The sequence below is a fragment of the Nerophis ophidion genome, linkage group LG28, assembly GCF_033978795.1.
Source record: "Nerophis ophidion isolate RoL-2023_Sa linkage group LG28, RoL_Noph_v1.0, whole genome shotgun sequence".
Classification (NCBI taxonomy): Eukaryota; Metazoa; Chordata; class Actinopteri; order Syngnathiformes; family Syngnathidae; genus Nerophis; species Nerophis ophidion.
The window spans coordinates 1,672,944-1,689,957 of NC_084638.1; the positions used below are offsets into that span (position 1 = coordinate 1,672,944).

Here is a 17,014-nt window from a genome sequence, read left to right on the forward strand (position 1 = left end):
ACATCACACATGTGTAAGTTACCCATGCCTTGGGCACTAATACACCCCCATACCATCACACATGTGTAAGTTACCCATGTCTTGGGCACTAATACACCCCCATACCATCACACATGTGTAAGTTACCCATGTCTTGTTCACTAATACACCCCCGTAACATCACACATGTGTAAGTTACCCATGCCTTGGGCACTAATACACCCCCATACCATCACACATGTGTAAGTTACCCATGTCTTGTTCACTAATACACCCCCATACCATCACACATGTGTAAGTTACCCATGCCTTGGGCACTAATACACCCCCATACCATCACACATGTGTAAGTTACCCATGCCTTGTTCACTAATACACCCCCATACCATCACACATGTGTAAGTTACCCATGTCTTGGGCACTAATACACCCCCATACCATCACACATGTGTAAGTTACCCATGCCTTGGGCACTAATACACCCCCATACCATCACACATGTGTAAGTTACCCATGCCTTGGGCACTAATACACCCCCATACCATCACACATGTGTAAGTTACCCATGCCTTGGGCACTAATACACCCCCATACCATCACACATGTGTAAGTTACCCATGTCTTGTTCACTAATACACCCCCATACCATCACACATGTGTAAGTTACCCATGTCTTGTTCACTAATACACCCCCATACCATCACACATGTGTAAGTTACCCATGTCTTGTTCACTAATACACCCCCATACCATCACACATGTGTAAGTTACCCATGTCTTGGGCACTAATGCACCCCCATACCATCACACATGTGTAAGTTACCCATGCCTTGGGCACTAATACACCCCCATACCATCACACATGTGTAAGTTACCCATGCCTTGGGCACTAATACACCCCCATACCATCACACATGTGTAAGTTACCCATGTCTTGGGCACTAATACACCCCCATACCATCACACATGTGTAAGTTACCCATGTCTTGGGCACTAATACACCCCCATACCATCACACATGTGTAAGTTACCCATGTCTTGTTCACTAATACACCCCCGTAACATCACACATGTGTAAGTTACCCATGCCTTGGGCACTAATACACCCCCATACCATCACACATGTGTAAGTTACCCATGTCTTGGGCACTAATACACCCCCATACCATCACACATGTGTAAGTTACCCATGTCTTGTTCACTAATACACCCCCGTACCATCACACATGTGTAAGTTACCCATGCCTTGGGCACTAATACACCCCCATACCATCACACATGTGTAAGTTACCCATGTCTTGGGCACTAATACACCCCCATACCATCACACATGTGTAAGTTACCCATGTCTTGTTCACTAATACACCCCCATACCATCACACATGTGTAAGTTACCCATGCCTTGGGCACTAATGCACCCCCATACCATCACACATGTGTAAGTTACCCATGCCTTGGGCACTAATACACCCCCATACCATCACACATGTGTAAGTTACCCATGCCTTGGGCACTAATGCACCCCCATACCATCACACATGTGTAAGTTACCCATGCCTTGGGCACTAATGCACCCCCATACCATCACACATGTGTAAGTTACCCATGCCTTGGGCACTAATGCACCCCCATACCATCACACATGCTGCCTTTTCAACTTTGTGCCTAGAACAATCCGGACGGTTCTTTTCCTCTTTGGAACGTCCACAGTTTCCTAAAACAATTTGAAATATGGATTCTCCAAACCACAGAACACTTTTCCACTTTGCATCAGTCCATCTTGGATGATGCTCGGGCCCAGCAAAGCCAGCGGCATTTCCGGGTGTTGTTGATAAATGGTTTTTGATGCATTACTGCCTGAGAGATCGAAGGTCACGGGCATTCAATGGTACGTGCAGGATTTGCAAATCATTGTATTCTGTTTTTATTTACAATCTACACAAATTTACTGGTTTTGGGTTTTATAATTCTGTACATTAAAAATTAATTATTGTGTACAAAATGTCACTCATATCTTGCTTTTGAGTATTTTTTAATGGAATAAAAACAATTTTTATCAGTAGTGGGGAAGGACTAAGTTAAACCAGAAAAAAAATAAACATAATTGGGTCAAGGAGCGCTAAATTGTGCAACCCAATAGTTGGGTTGGGAATAACCCAACATCGTAGTGAGCATACCTCGACGTTTGTGTTAAATAAATTCAACCCAATAGTTGGGTTATGAATCAACCAACATTGAGTTAGCAAACCTCCACTTTTGGGTTAAATAATTCAAGGCAAAAGTTGGGTTGAAAGAATGAACCCAAAATGTTGAGTTAAAATAACTCAAATAATGGGTTTGTCTTTTAGGCTGCAGTTGGGTTAAAATCGGGTTATTTTTTCGACCCAACATTTTTTTAGTGTGCATCTTGTTCGTAGTATAGAAAACGCTACAGTTTACTGGATTTGATGTGGACATTTGATTCACACTCTTTCTTGGTCATCTTCTTATTCCTGCAAAAAAAAAAAAAACGACTTTGTTAGCTTTTCACCACAAAAAAAATGCTGTGTCCCAACAACTACAAAATGTGTAGCTTTTTGTCGGAAAATCGAATACTAATGGACAAAAATACAGAAACAGAGCCATTTGACTTCTGTCCAGACAATATATTTTTTAGCTATAAACTATACTTTTTTGCTCCTAAAATATTTTCGCAGATATATTGTATACATGATCTTAATGATGACACAAAAATAGGAATATTTTGAATGAAAATAGGAGAATCCCTAACTAACATGGGCAACGATCTCATTCCAAAATGTTTACCTGTTGTTCTCAGCATCGTCGGTCGAATCTGGTAGTTCAATCCCTCGAGTCTCAGGAAGCACGAAGCTGAGAACCCCGCTGATCAGCGTCAGGCCGCTGAAGATAACCATAGGTATAGACCAGTGGTACGTAGCCAGCATGTTGACCAAAGGGGCGATCAAACCACCAGCCCGGCTGGCAAAGGAGCCTAAACCAGAGGCTGTTTGCCTGAAACGCAGAGCTCAGCTCACAAATGTTCTTTCAGGGCATTAGCTCTAGCACATTCTTCCGGCTATAACGCACACTAAAAATCCTTTCACTTTCTAAAATATCGACAAAGCGCCTCCTAACCCGATGCGCCTATCAGCTTGGTTATTATACAGGTTACGGTTTTAGACCCCTGCTACTATAGGTGCTGATCTACATTTCTGCCAGTGGGTGCTCGGACGGGCGGTAAATCTGATGCTACTTTTCAGAGGCTATGTCTACACTAAGCCGGATAACCCCTTAAACGAATAATTATTTAGCCTAAGCCCCGTTTCAGCCACACTAAGCCATAGTTTATGGTACCGCCTCCTCAGACAATTTCTTGAATCTCCGACTCTTAGGTTGGTATGCACTCATTGATCGTTTACAAACTGAGTTTGGAGAGGAAGTGACCCCGGGAAGACCGCCCCCCACATAAGAAGTGACGTCAGAAAGAAGGCGCCACAGCTAGCTTCATAATAAAGCTGTTTCATAACTTGGAGCTAATCACTGGAAATATAGTGAGTCTTCCAAACAGAGGGAGGGAGGGAGGGAAGGGAAGGGAAGGAAGGGAGGAAGGAAAGAAGGAGGGAAGGAAGGAAGGAAGGAAGGAAGGAAGGAAGGAAGGAAGGAAGGAAGGAAGGAAGGAAGACCGACCGGACCGACCGACCGACAGACCGACCGACCGACAGACCGACAGACCGACCGACCGACAGACCGACAGACCGACAGACCGACCGACCGACAGACCGACCGACCGACCGACCGACCGACCGACCGACAGACCGACCGTTCGTCCATGTCTATGTCTGGAAGACTCACTATATTTCCAACGATTAGCTCCGAGTTATGACATGGCCTTGGATTGCATGTTTAAAGTTATTTTGAGGTAGAATTGATTGCTCCCATTAGCTGCATTTCTAGTCACCAAGGACAAGCCGATTCTTACATGTTGGAAACCCCAAAAAAACCTAAAACTTTCTGTTTTCTTGTCTTTCATAATGATTGTGAACGATAGGCCAAATCCCCCCAACAGTGCAGTTTTAGGTACTATGTGCCAGAAGTGACTATGTAAACCTGTTACGGTGTAACCTGTACCTTCATGGGTCTTATACTAACAATTATCAGGGCCAAAAACAATAACAGAAGTGTTAATGGGAATGGTCTTACCGACAAGAGGTTGGGAATAACTCTTGAACATAAACATTGCATACAGATGCGGCCCAGTTTGCCAATAAACGTCCTGATGTCGCCAGTGCAGTCACAGCCACAGGATATCCTTGAAGGGAACAGAACATAATCGGATTACACTCAACTAGGGTTGGACGGTATACTGGTGTAAGTATAGTACCGCGATACTAATGAATCATATACGGTACTAAACCGCCTCTGAAGAGTACTGTAACATAACTGCACGCATGCAGATTTTGTTTTTGGACTTCAACACCATCGTCCCGCAGCACTTGGTGAGCAAACCGGCCCACCTTGGATTCAGTACCCCCCCATGCAACAGGCTGTTTGACGTCCTCAAAGACAGACCCCAGTCTGTGAGAGTGGGCGACAACACCTCCAGTGCCATCTCCCTGAGCACCGGCTCCCCCCAGGGCTGTGTCCTGAGTCCGCTGCTGTTCATGTTGATGACCCATAACTGCTGCGCCAGGTCCACTACTAACCACATTTTGTCCTAAAGTGCATCCGGCAGTGGAGGCTCCTCTATGGGGTCTTGGGGCACTGAGAGGTTAACCCCTTTACTACTGTTACCCCAGGTGGCCTTTGGCAAAAGCCTAGTACCTGACTGCCTCCTAGCCAGGGATACGATGAAGACCTCAACGGCGGAGCAGGCGGAACACGGTATATTTAAGAACTACCTCAACGGCTGCGATGGCAGAAGAAGGCTGTAGCAGAAAAGGGTCCCTAGTTGTCTTGCACTCCATGCCACTGGACCCTGACCCGATTCTGTCACGGATCGTGTGGTGACTGTCTGTGCACCGGTCTCCCCACGTTAAACAGAGTCACGCACAGGCATCCTCCATAAAGGGATACACTCCTACCAGGAGAATTGTCATACTTGTTCGAGTGACCACATTGTGAAGTATGCGGACGACACGACAGTAGTGGGCCTCATCCGTGACAACAACGACACGGACTACAGGGAGGAGGTGAAACATCTGGTTGACTGGTGCAGAACCAACAACTTGGTCCTGAACGTCGACAAGACCAAGTAGATCCTCGTCAACTTCAGGAGGCGCCAGTCCAGCCGTGCTCCACTCTTCATCAACGACACAGCAGTGGAGATCGTAAGCAGCACCAAGTTCCTGACAATATGACCTGGTCCCTAAACACTGGAGCTCTTGTAAAAAGAGCTCAGCAGCGCATGCACTTTTGGCGTCGGATGAAAAGAGCAAAGCTCCCTCCCCCCGCTCTCAACACATTCTACAGTGGCACTATAGAAAGCCTACTGACCAACAGCATCTCTGTCTGGACTGGAGCCTGCAGTGCCTCAGACTGGAAGTCTCTGCAGAGAGTGGTGGGGACGGCGGAAAAGATCATCAGGACTCCTCTTCCTCCAATCCAGGAGATCGCAAAAAGCCACTGCCCGACCAGGGCTCAGAAAATCTGCAGAGACTCCTCCTAGCACCACCAAGGACTGTTTTGACTGCTGCACTCTGTAAAAAGATTCCGCAGCCTCCGTAGCAGAACCTCCAGGTTCTGTAACAGTGTCTTCCCTCAGTCCATAAGACTCTTGAATGCATTATGATAATCCCCTCAATTACCCCCAAAAACGGATGAACTCGCTGGAATATAAAGTCAATATAACATACATGCATAAACGTGGATGCATATAAAAAAGTGCAATATATTTTTCCACTTATCCAAGAGGACTTCCCTCTCCCCAGCCACTTCGTCCAGCTCCTCCCGGGGGGATCCCGAGGCGTTCCCGGGCCAACCAGGAGACAGTCTTCCCAACGTGTTCTGGGTCTTCCCCGTGGCCTCCTACAGATCGGATGAGTCCTAAACACCTCCCTAGGAAGGCGTTCGGGTGGCATCCTGGCCAGATGCCCCAACCACCTCATCTGGCTCCTCTCGATATGGAGGAGCAGCGGCTTTACTTTGAGTTCCTCCCGGATGGCAGAGCTTCTCACCCTATCTCTAAGGGAGAGCCTCGCCACACGGCGGAGAAAGCTCATTTTGGCCGCTTGTACCAGTGATCTTGGCCTTTCGGTCATAACCCAAAGCTCATGACCGTAGGTGAGGATGGGAACGTAGCTCGACCGATAAATTGAGAGCTTTGCCTTCCGGCTTAGCTCCTTCTTCACCACAACGGATCGATACAGCGTCCGTATTACTGAAGACGCCGCACCGATCCGCCCGTCGATCTCATGATCCACTCTTCCCTCACTCGTGAACAATACTCTGAGGTACTTCAACTCCTCCACTTGGGGCAGGGTCTCCTCCCCAACCTGCAGATGGCACTACACCCTTTTCCGGGCGAGAACCATGGACTCGGACATGGAGGTGCTGATAATCTATTCTTTTATACCTGCACCTTATTGCTCTCTAATGCAACGGAATTTCGCTCTTATCTGTACTGTAAAGTTCAAAATTTGAATGACAATAAAAAGGAAGTCTAAGTCTAAATTGTCGCAGACAAAAATGTGTTGTGCTAACAGGAACTACTTTACCTGGAATGAACGCGAGCATCAAGGCGGACAAGAGCGCCCCAGTTAGGAGCGTGGAGATGATGGATAGTCGTCTCCCCAGTGCTTCCAGCAGCCACATGCAAAGTATCTGAGCTACCGTTTCCGTCAGACCAAACAAGAGCTGGGTCATAAACACGTCCAAGCCAAGGTTCCCCACATTGAATGAAACACAATAGTACGCAACATTCACTGAGAACCTGAAAAAAAGACGAAAGGAATTAGTGGTGCAAGACCAACAGATGCAAAATGACTTTGTTTGCGAGGTCAGTCGCATCAGTTGTGCAATGTGACTCACCATGCATATAATAAGGTGAAGAAATACTTCCTAAGCACAGAAGACTGGACGAGTATTACAACGCCACTCTTTTTCTCCGTTTTCTCTTTCACGACAATCTGAAATACACAAACCACACAACAATATGCCATCTTTAATAAAGTTAAAACGTCTTCAAGAGTCAGTCAATCAATGATTGACTTCAAGAGTAAGGGCGATCAAGTTTTTTTTTATACTTTCTTAGTCCACTTCAAGTCATCGTTTAGTCTTCGCGAAGAAAAACAACAATTTTACTCCCTCGAATGGCCTTGATGCAATCAGGAACAGGCTGTTCTGAAGAACTCCCCCGAGGACTCCTCAAAGACGGACGCTTTTGAACTTCCTTTTTTTTCCAACAACACCTGGTGTCGGACTTGCGATCGGCCCCAGTCCACAAAAACATTCAACATCTCACCCAAGTTAATTGGGCATACATGCACGCACAAGCCCCTCCCCCAAATCAACGCCTTCACCACCGCTTAATTCCTCTGGGGTTGTGGACGGCTAAGTAGCGCTTTATAGCGGCAGCCGGCCTCCAGGGCCTCAACTCCCTCTCCCCCTCTGTTGCAAGTAGGTGTGATTCCATGTAGTGAAGTGAAGTGAATTGTATTTATATAGCGCTTTATCTCTAGTGACTCAAAGCGCTTTACATAGTGAAACCCAATATCTAAGTTACATACAAACCAGTGTGGGTGGCACTGGGAGCAGGTGGGTAAAGTGTCTTGCCCAAGGACACAACGGCAGTGACTAGGATGGTGTAAGCGGGGATCGAACCTGCAACCCTCAAGTTGCTGGCACGGCCGCTCTACCAACCGAGCTATACCGCCCCTACCATGTTTATTGTGGCCATACAGCTCAATTTTTGTTTAATCTGACCATAGAACTTTCCTCCAGAAGGTCTTATCTTTGTCGATGTGATTAGCAGCAAACTTTAGACGAGCCTTAAGGTCCTGCTTCTGGAGCAAGGGTTTCCTTCTTGCAGGATAGCCTCTCAGTCCATGGCGATGCAAAACACGTTTGACTGTGGACACTGACACCTGTGTTCCAGCAGCTTCCAATTCATTGCAGACCTTCTTTTTATTGGTTGTCGGTTGACTCTTGATCATCATGACCAATTTTCTCTAAGCAGCAGGTGATAGCTTGTGTTTTCTTCCTGATCGTGGAAGTGACAAAACTGTGCCATGCACTTTATACTTACGAACAATTGTCTGCACAGTTGCTCTCAGGACCTTAAGCTGCTTTGAAATGGCTCCAAGTGACTTTCCTGACTTGTTCAAGTCAATGATTCGGTTTTTCCAGATCTGCGTTGAGTTCCTTTGACTTTCCCATTGTCGCGTTTGTAACAGAGTCTAATGACTGTGCTCCAATCACTTTATGACAAAAAAAAAAAGACTTGTAGAACTTATTGGAAACTCAAGACAGCCTATGGCTAAAATGTGGGAATTTTTCTTCATCTAAAATCTAGTAGGTGCGGCTTATATACCGGTGTGTTCTATAGTCCGGAAAATACGGCATTTGCCCCAAGTGTTACATTTGACAATGTATCAACAACACAGCTAGGACTTAAGTACCTTTTCCAGGAGAGACTCTTTGAAGGTGCGTTTATTGACAGCTGCCACCTTTAACAGCAACTCTTTAGCTTCTTCTGTCCTCCCTCTCTCCAACAACCACCTGGCGGACTCTGGAAGGAACCTGATCGTTTACCAGAAAATGACGTAAGAAGGACAGGGAAGGTAGTAACCAGAAATTAATAATGAGTCGATTTTTACCATATATAAATACAAATGACTGCCAGTGGAGCTGCGGTGATAAATTGAGCTAGTCTCCAGTCTCGGATGATGTAGATCACTCCAGCAAGGAGGGCCTGTCCTAAAGCACCAAATAGTTGGGTCACGCATGCTCCCCAAGACCTTTTGGACGGTCCAATCCACTCGGTGGCTAAAAAAGCAGAGAAACAACAAAAAGTTGATGTATAAGTTTGTGCACGATCCCTTCCACATGGAAATGTGAGTTCACTCTTTGTGAATAACTCTTAGTTATTCCTACAGGATATAAACTGAATTTGAAACCTGTGGTCCAGTCCAAAGTCTGTAGCTATATAACATAATCCATTCATCTTCTTCCGCTTATCAGAGGTCGGGAAGCCCAGACTTCCCTCTCCCCAGCCACTTTGTCCAGCTCTTCCCGGGGATCCTGTGGCGTTCCCGGACCAGCCAGGAGAAATAGTCTTCCCCACGTATCCTGAGTCTTTCCCGTGGCCTCCTAACGGTCGGACATGCCCTAAACACCTCCATAGGGATAGCGTTCGGGTGGCATCCTGACCAGATGCCCGAACCACCTCATCTGGCCCCTCTCAATGTGGAGTAACAGTGGTTTTACTTTGAGCTCCTCCCGGATGGCAGAGCTTCTCACCCTATCTCTAAGGGAGTCCCTCGCCACCAGGCAGAGAAAACTTATTTCAGCCCGTTGTACATGTGATCTTGTCCTTTCGGTCATAACCCGAAGCTCATGACCATAGGTGAGGACGGGAACGTCGATCGACCGGTAAACTGAGAGCTCTGCCTTCCGGCTTAGCTCCTTCCATACCACAACGGATCGATACAGCGTCCGCATCACTGAAGACGCCACACCGATCCTCCTGTCAATGTCACGATCCACTCTTCCTTCACCCGTGAACAAGACTCCGAGGTACTTGAACTCCTCCACTTGGGGCAGGGTCTCCTCCCCAACCCGGAGATGGCACTCCAGCATTTTCCGGGTGAGAACCATGGACTCAGACTTGGAAGTGCTGATTCTCATCCCACATAACATACTTTTATAATGCTCAACATGTACTTTGTGTTTGCTCAGTGGAATCCAGTGCAGGTAGGTCGATGCAATTGCCACAACCGAACCGTACACATAATTCATTTATTTTTGGTAGATTTAGTTTCAATGTGTGGAAAGAAGGTCAATAGTCAGAAGCTCATGCTTAGTTCATGCACGTTACCTAATATAATTGCATTCATCCGAAAACCCCCATAGCCAATGCCCATCAAAAACTGGGAGAGCATAAAAAGCAAGACGTTGGGACACAAGGCACTGGTGACAGTAAAAATGAGGTTTGCAACCATCGGTATTTGAACTGCTCGTCTGCGACCAAACCTGAAGAAAACAAAACACAACAGGTTAGAACACGACACAAATTGCGTGATTGAGTCTTCCTAAACCGGGTACACACTTAAAGAGTTTCAAAACCTTAAATGTGAGAGACCTCACCATGCTGACCAAACATCGCATATTTTCGGTTAGTCTTGAGGCACTTGAGTTTGGCTATGGCGAGTGGTTTACTTGGTGATCCGTCCATTTCTGTTTTGCCAAGTTTCCGCTTAATGGTCACCACTAAAAAACAGTGGTCACGGTAGACATTTGCAGAGATAGCCGCCACCTACCATTGATCACAACGTGGTCCATTTGATTAAATGTTTTCCCCCCAAGTGGTTCCACCAACAGCGCACCTGGTTTCTAAGCAAAACTCAACAAGATACCATTTTTGTTAACTTCTCCGCAGCAATGTAGTCCCATTGCCCTTTCAAAGCCGGTGTAATCGGAACCGACTTTAGCCCTGACGTCTCCAATAACCAGAAGTACGTCGTGTGGTGAGACGTTGGAGTCTGCCGATTCTAGTGCTTCATACCAACTGTCTTCGTCCTCATATTCCGACTCGTTAGTTGGTGCACTAATCGATTTTTCACTTATGGATTCGAATTCTAGCAGGGGGTTCGCTCTTGCTTTAGAGACCATGTTGGCGATAATCGCTCCTTTGTCAGCTCCTGTCCAGCGACATTCACTGATACCGAGGATATCTACTCTATATTTCAATCTTCTCAAGTACTTTGTATACGCTTGCCTTTAAATAGACCCCCCCCTTTTTAGACCAGTTTCTACTCTGCAACCCCTGCACAACTAATTTGTGCATCAATCGGGGACGTCTCCGCTCTGTTGACTTGGCTCCACTCAAGATGATCCCCTGCCGGCCCCACTACGGACTGGACCCTCACACTATTAATTAGATCCACTGGACGTCCATTGCATTGGTCGCTTCTGAAGCCCTTTGAGACACTTGTGATTAAGGGCTTGTGAAAAGGCGAAGCCAATGGGCCGACTTCTGACAGTTTTCCTTCCTCCCACGCCACTTTGGTCTCCTCAGCATAACGGAAGTGTTCAGGATTCTTGACCGCACCATTATGGTGTGGTGCGTGGTAGCCCTGCCAAAGATAGCGGCAAGGAGGCGGAGGATGCGGCGGAGCGGAGAGGCGGGGCTTGCTGGGAGCAACGCAGCCACAATCTATATCAGGTGCGTGGCACACACACCGGCACACAATTAATTAATCTCCTCCTGCTGTATAAAAGGGGAGAAGGAGGAGAGATCGCGAAAAGAGTTGGAGAGCCGGCAGGAGCAGATGAAGAGCGATCAAAGAACGACAGAGAGCAAGCCAGAGAGTAGGAGGACGACGACGACGGCTAAAAGAGCGGACCGTGAGCGATCAGTGGAAAGGAGCAGTTGCAAAGCGATCCGACCTACACTAAAGACAAGCTTTATTTGAAAAAATAAAAGAGTCAAACCTGATCGAAAGCATGTCCTTCCTGGTTGGTCCATTCAACCCACACGATAGCGGCATACGAATATCACAGGGCTATACAAATACACTTTAATTGATTGATTGATGGGCAGCACGGTGGGGGAGGGGTTGGTGCATCTGCCTCACAATACGAAGGTCCTGAGGAATCCTGGGTTCAATCCCGGGTTCGGGATCTTTCTGTGTGAAGTTTGCATGTTCTCCCCGTGTCTTCCAAAGACATGCACCTGGGGATAGGTTGATTGGCAACACTAAATTGGCCCTAGTGTGTGAATGTGAGTGCGAATGTTGTCTGTCTATCTGTGTTGGCCCTGTGATGAGGTGGCGACTTGTCCAGGGTGAACCCTGCCTTCCGCCCGATTGGAGCTAAGATAGGCACCAGCGCCCCCCGCGATCCCAAAGGGAATAAGCGGTAGAAAAAGGATGGATGGATGATTGATTGATTGATTGATTGATAATTTAACGGTCTCAGGTGTTTGGTACTTGGTATGAACGTTCCATGTGCCTCGAATACTCTTGGCCTTGGTCCCGAGTAGATAGCCAATCCCACTACCGACTTACGTGTTAGGTCTTTCTGTCACGGTCAGGCCGCATTCCAATGCGTCCTCATCTGTTTCTCATGACGAGCGCACCGCGGGCCACGCCCACATGCGCTCTCTCAACTGACAGCGCGCTCGGACACGCCCCTGCTCGCGCCGAGAGCAGCACGCCCACGCAGCTACAAGCCTGCAGACAATTGCCTTTCCACACACCTGGAATTGATGGTGAACCGTAACCGAAGCTCAATGCTCTATTTTTGTTTCCTCTCCGTGGCTTGATGTGTCCTTTGTCTTCTCCTGTGTTTTCAGCAGTGTTTTCCTTCCGTTGCCCTGGATTTTCGACTGCCTTCCTCGTTTCTCGACTCCTCGCTCGTCCCTGGACTCTGACGCCTCTCTCTCGCCCCTGATCCTGCCTGCCCCATGGACTTCCTCGTTCTTTCACTCTCGTCAACACTTTGATAACACACACTTCAATCAATCAATCAATCAATGTTTATTTATATAGCCCCAAATCACAAATGTCTCAAAGGACTGCACAAATCATTACGACTACAACATCCTTGGAAGAACCCACAAAAGGGCAAGGAAAACTCACACCCAGTGGGCAGGGAGAATTCACATCCAGTGGGACGCCAGTGACAATGCCCCCCCCCCCCCCCCCCCCTCTAGGGGACCGAAAGCAATGGATGTGGAGCGGGTCTAACATGGTACTGTGAAAGTTCAATCCATAGTGGCTCCAACACAGCCGCGAGAGTTCAGTTCAAGCGGATCCAAGACAGCAGCGAGAGTCCCGTCCACAGGAAACCATCCCAAGCGGAGGCGGATCAGTAGCATAGAGATGCCCCCAACCGATACACAGGCGAGCGGTCCATCCTGGGTCTCGACTCTGGACAGCCAGTACTTCATCCATGGTCATCGGACCGGACCCCCTCCACAAGGGAGGGGGGGACATAGGAGAAAGAAAAGAAGCGGCAGATCAACTGGTCTAAAAAGGAGGTCTATTTAAAGGCTAGAGTATACAAATGAGTTTTAAGGTGAGACTTAAATGCTTCTACTGAGGTGGCATCTCCAACTGTTACCGGAAGGGCATTCCAGAGTACTGGAGCCCGAACGGAAAACGCTCTATAGCCCGCAGACTTTTTTTGGGCTCTAGGAATCACTAATAAGCCGGAGTCTTTTGAACGCAGATTTCTTGCCGGGACATATGGTACAATACAATCGGCAAGATAGGATGGAGCTAGACCGTGTAGTATTTTATATGTAAGTAGTAAAACCTTAAAGTCACATCTTAAGTGCACAGGAAGCCAGTGCAGGTGAGCCAGTATAGGTATATATGTATGTATATATGTATATAAAGGTATATACAGTATAGGTATATATGTATGTATATATGTATATAAAGGTATATACAGTATATATGTATGTATATATGTATATAAAGGTATATACAGTATATATGTATGTATATATGTATATAAAGGTATATACAGTATATATGTATGTATATATGTATATAAAGGTATATACAGTATATATGTATGTATATATGTATATAAAGGTATATACAGTATATATGTATGTATATATGTATATAAAGGTATATACAGTACAGGCGTAATGTGATCAAACTTTCTTGTTCTTGTCAAAAGTCTAGCAGCCGCATTTTGTACCAACTGTAATCTTTTAATGCTAGACATGGGGAGACCCCAAAATAATAGGTTACAGTAATCGAGACGAGACGTAACAAACGCATGGATAATGATCTCGGCGTCTTTAGTGGACAAAATGGAGCGAATTTTAGCGATATTACGGAGATGAAAGAAGGCCGTTTTAGTAACGCTTTTAATGTGTGACTCAAAGGAGAGAGTTGGGTCGAAGATAATACCCAGATTTTTTACAGAGTCACCTTGTTTTATTATTTGGTTGTCAAATGTTAAAGTTGTATTATTAAATAGAGGTCGGTGTCTAGCAGGACCGATAATCAGCATTTCCGTTTTTTTAACCCACTTCAGTTAATTTACACACTTAGTCTTACACCATACACTCTTGAGTTTTTGACACACTCCATTATATAGTTCAGTAGTATTGTTTGTTATTATTATATATACATTGACCATATTTATAATACATTTATGAACAGTACTGCCATTTGGTGTCAGTCTGCCGTCATCTCCTCTAGTTAAACCACAACACTTTCATCATTAGCGGTCCAACTGCCAATTGATTGCTCGATGATTTTATTGGTTTCCTCAACTATTTGGGGTGGGGTTGTTGGTCCCACACCCAACCCTAAACCAGGAGGACCAGGGGCCAAATTGTGTGGGATTTTCTTTTTTGTCTGTTGCACTGCTCTACCTGATTCCTCTCTTATGTGCCATCCAAGAACAGAAAATATCACTAAGGATAAGAGTGTGATTATCTTTATGTGTGCACCGGCCAGACAAAGCTGTACAAAAACACATCACTTACGATTCAGCAAAAGGTCCAAATAAGAGACAACCAAGCAGAATGCCCGTCATCATTACGGTTTGTGCCAGTTGCAGTAAATAAGCCCGATCACATACCAGATCAAACTACAACCACAACACAAAGGGAATTAAAAAATGTATTGTAGATATACGAGATGGAGTCTGTACTTACATCAGTGACTATGGTGGCTGTGTAAAGTTCACTGTTGTAAATCCAACCGTTCTGGCACACCGTGGTCTGGTTGAGTCCGTGGTCCCTGATGGTCCCGACGTCCCAGTCCACCGGAACAAACATGCGACACCTGCTGAAAGAACCGTCCCGCTCCAGAGGAACGGTCAGGTTCAGCTGCTCCTGCCGGGTCATGTTAGCGTCGGCCTTCAGGATCCAGTCCGTGTTGCAGTGTCGCTCCGGGTCGGACTGGATGAAAAACACGCAGGCAAATTGAAAAGGCAGAATGATATTTGGAAAACAGAGTGCAAAAACCATGCGCTTCTGGAAGGTTCCGAACTCCCCGATGCTCCTTAGGACGTCTCCGAAGTCAGCCATGCTTTCACAGCCGACTGAGTTGAAATGTGGCCACATGAGGAGTTTTAAAACAACACGTGTTAATATTTAAACCCAAACTCTATTGTTCAACAAGGATGAGACAGCATTTACGGCAGGATGATCTGTTTTTTTTTTTTTGTCCGTACTGTACAGTATTTATCATGGTTACTGTATTCAAAGTTGAACGTCACTTTTTTCTGGAATTTTGCCTATCATTCTGTGACAGTCTCTTGCCGTCGTGTGGGTTCTCAGGACCATCAAGGAAGGGCATTTTCCTCTTGAGCAGGTTTGACTCTGGTTTGTTTTTCAATAAACAAGCTTTAGTGTAGGTCGGATCGCTTTGCAGCTGCTCACGGTCCGCTCTTTCATCCGCCGTCCTCCTCTATGGTTCGCTCTCTGTCCTTTTTTGATCGCTCTTGCTGTTCATCTGCTCCTGCAGGCTCTCCTACTCCTTCCCCCTTGATCCCTCCTCCTTCTCCCCTTATATACAGCGTCAGGAGAAATGTTAATAGATCGCACCGGAATTCGATTGCCTCTCCTCTCCACCGCATTCTCCGCCTCCTTGCCTCCATCTTGGGCAGGGCTGCGGCGTGCCCTGCCCTGTTGTCAGTCCGTCGGCTCCGCATCTCGACACATTCCAAATTCCTATGCAAGACAAGAACACTTTTTTTTAATGTATTCTAACTCGTCATAGGTAGCTAACAATACAGGTAATGGGGATTTGATCAATCCTGCCTATTAAGGGTTTTAAAAAAAAAAAACATTCAACACCTCCATTCACACTCACATTCACACACTAGGGACCATTTAGTGTTGCCAATCAACCTATCCCCAGGTGCATGTCTTTGGAAGTGGGAGGAAGCCGGAATACCCGGAGAGGACCCACGCAGTCACGGGTAGGACATGCAAACTCCACATAGAAAGACCCCGAGCCCGGGATTGAACTCAGGACTACTCAGGACCTTCGTATTGTGAGGCACAGGCACTAACCCCTCTATCACCGTGCTGCCCAAACCAGCACATATATACCTAAAAAAAAAAAGATGGGTTTTTAAGCCTTTTTTTAAAAGCATCCACAGTCTGTGGTGCCCTCAGGAGGTCGGGGAGAGCGTTGATGTTCTGATTCTCCACGACAAAAAACATTCCCTTGGACGAGATGCAGAGTGATGCTCCCCTGCAGGCTTGCACGCCCCCAAAAAAATAACCATAGGGCAAGAAAGGAGCACTTTGATAGAAATGTCAAGCTTTACGCAACAATGCAGAGAGAAGGACAACAACAACAACATATTTACCAGCCTGCTGGGCGAGAAGCTCCTGACTGCTGGGAGCCTCCCCGGGGTTTGAGTCATGCTAGCCTGCTAACCTCACCCTCCCACTCCCTGCCCCGCCCCTTAACATGTAATATTTCTAGGCCCCCTTTAGGAGCCCAGTCTAGATTGTATTCCCCAGCGTTTTACCTTTTTCTCATCTTTTACGGGGGCGCCTTTGGCGACCCATCAGCGTTCCTGTTCTGTAACCCTGTACACGGTTTGTTTTTCTCATTTTGAACGGGTTTCTGCTGAAAACGTAGTTTCGTTGAAATTGTGCAATGACAATCAAGTCCTGTCCTACTATGACTCTGGGTTACATCACATTACGTGCTGCCATCTTACTGCGTGCTGACTCATCAACTGGTGTCGAAATGCACGTGTCGTTTCACTTTCAAAAAAAAAAAAAAAAAAAAAATGGAAGCAAAGCAATAAAATAAATGCTGAATGTTAGACTGTGAAATACGTCCAAAGTCGAATTGTCTGCCGACGGCCATAAGACTTTACAACA

At 46.4% G+C, this 17,014-nt stretch overlaps 1 protein-coding gene across 3 annotated transcripts; it reads right to left on the reverse strand.

Annotated features, from left to right (window-relative positions):
• Positions 1-1,876: 1,876 nt before the first annotated feature.
• Positions 1,877-16,817, reverse strand: LOC133545036 (solute carrier family 22 member 13-like). Of its 3 annotated transcripts, XM_061890333.1 has the most exons (12): positions 16,654-16,816; positions 15,716-15,841; positions 14,822-15,067; positions 14,651-14,754; positions 10,013-10,167; positions 8,793-8,961; positions 8,595-8,715; positions 7,006-7,103; positions 6,693-6,907; positions 4,180-4,288; positions 2,785-2,991; positions 1,877-2,471 (listed from the first exon to the last, which is right to left on the reverse strand). In XM_061890333.1, the coding sequence occupies exons 3-12, from the start codon at positions 15,011-15,013 to the stop codon at positions 2,408-2,410; spliced, it is 1,434 nt and encodes a 477-aa protein (XP_061746317.1). In that variant the 5' UTR covers positions 15,014-15,067; positions 15,716-15,841; positions 16,654-16,816; the 3' UTR covers positions 1,877-2,407. The 3 variants fall into 3 exon arrangements, with proteins under 3 accessions (XP_061746317.1, XP_061746316.1, XP_061746315.1); XM_061890332.1 differs by having other exon boundaries at positions 14,822-15,841; positions 16,654-16,817; XM_061890331.1 differs by lacking the exon at positions 16,654-16,816 and adding an exon at positions 16,489-16,560 and having other exon boundaries at positions 14,822-15,841.
• Between the last annotated feature and the right edge of the window lie 197 nt (positions 16,818-17,014).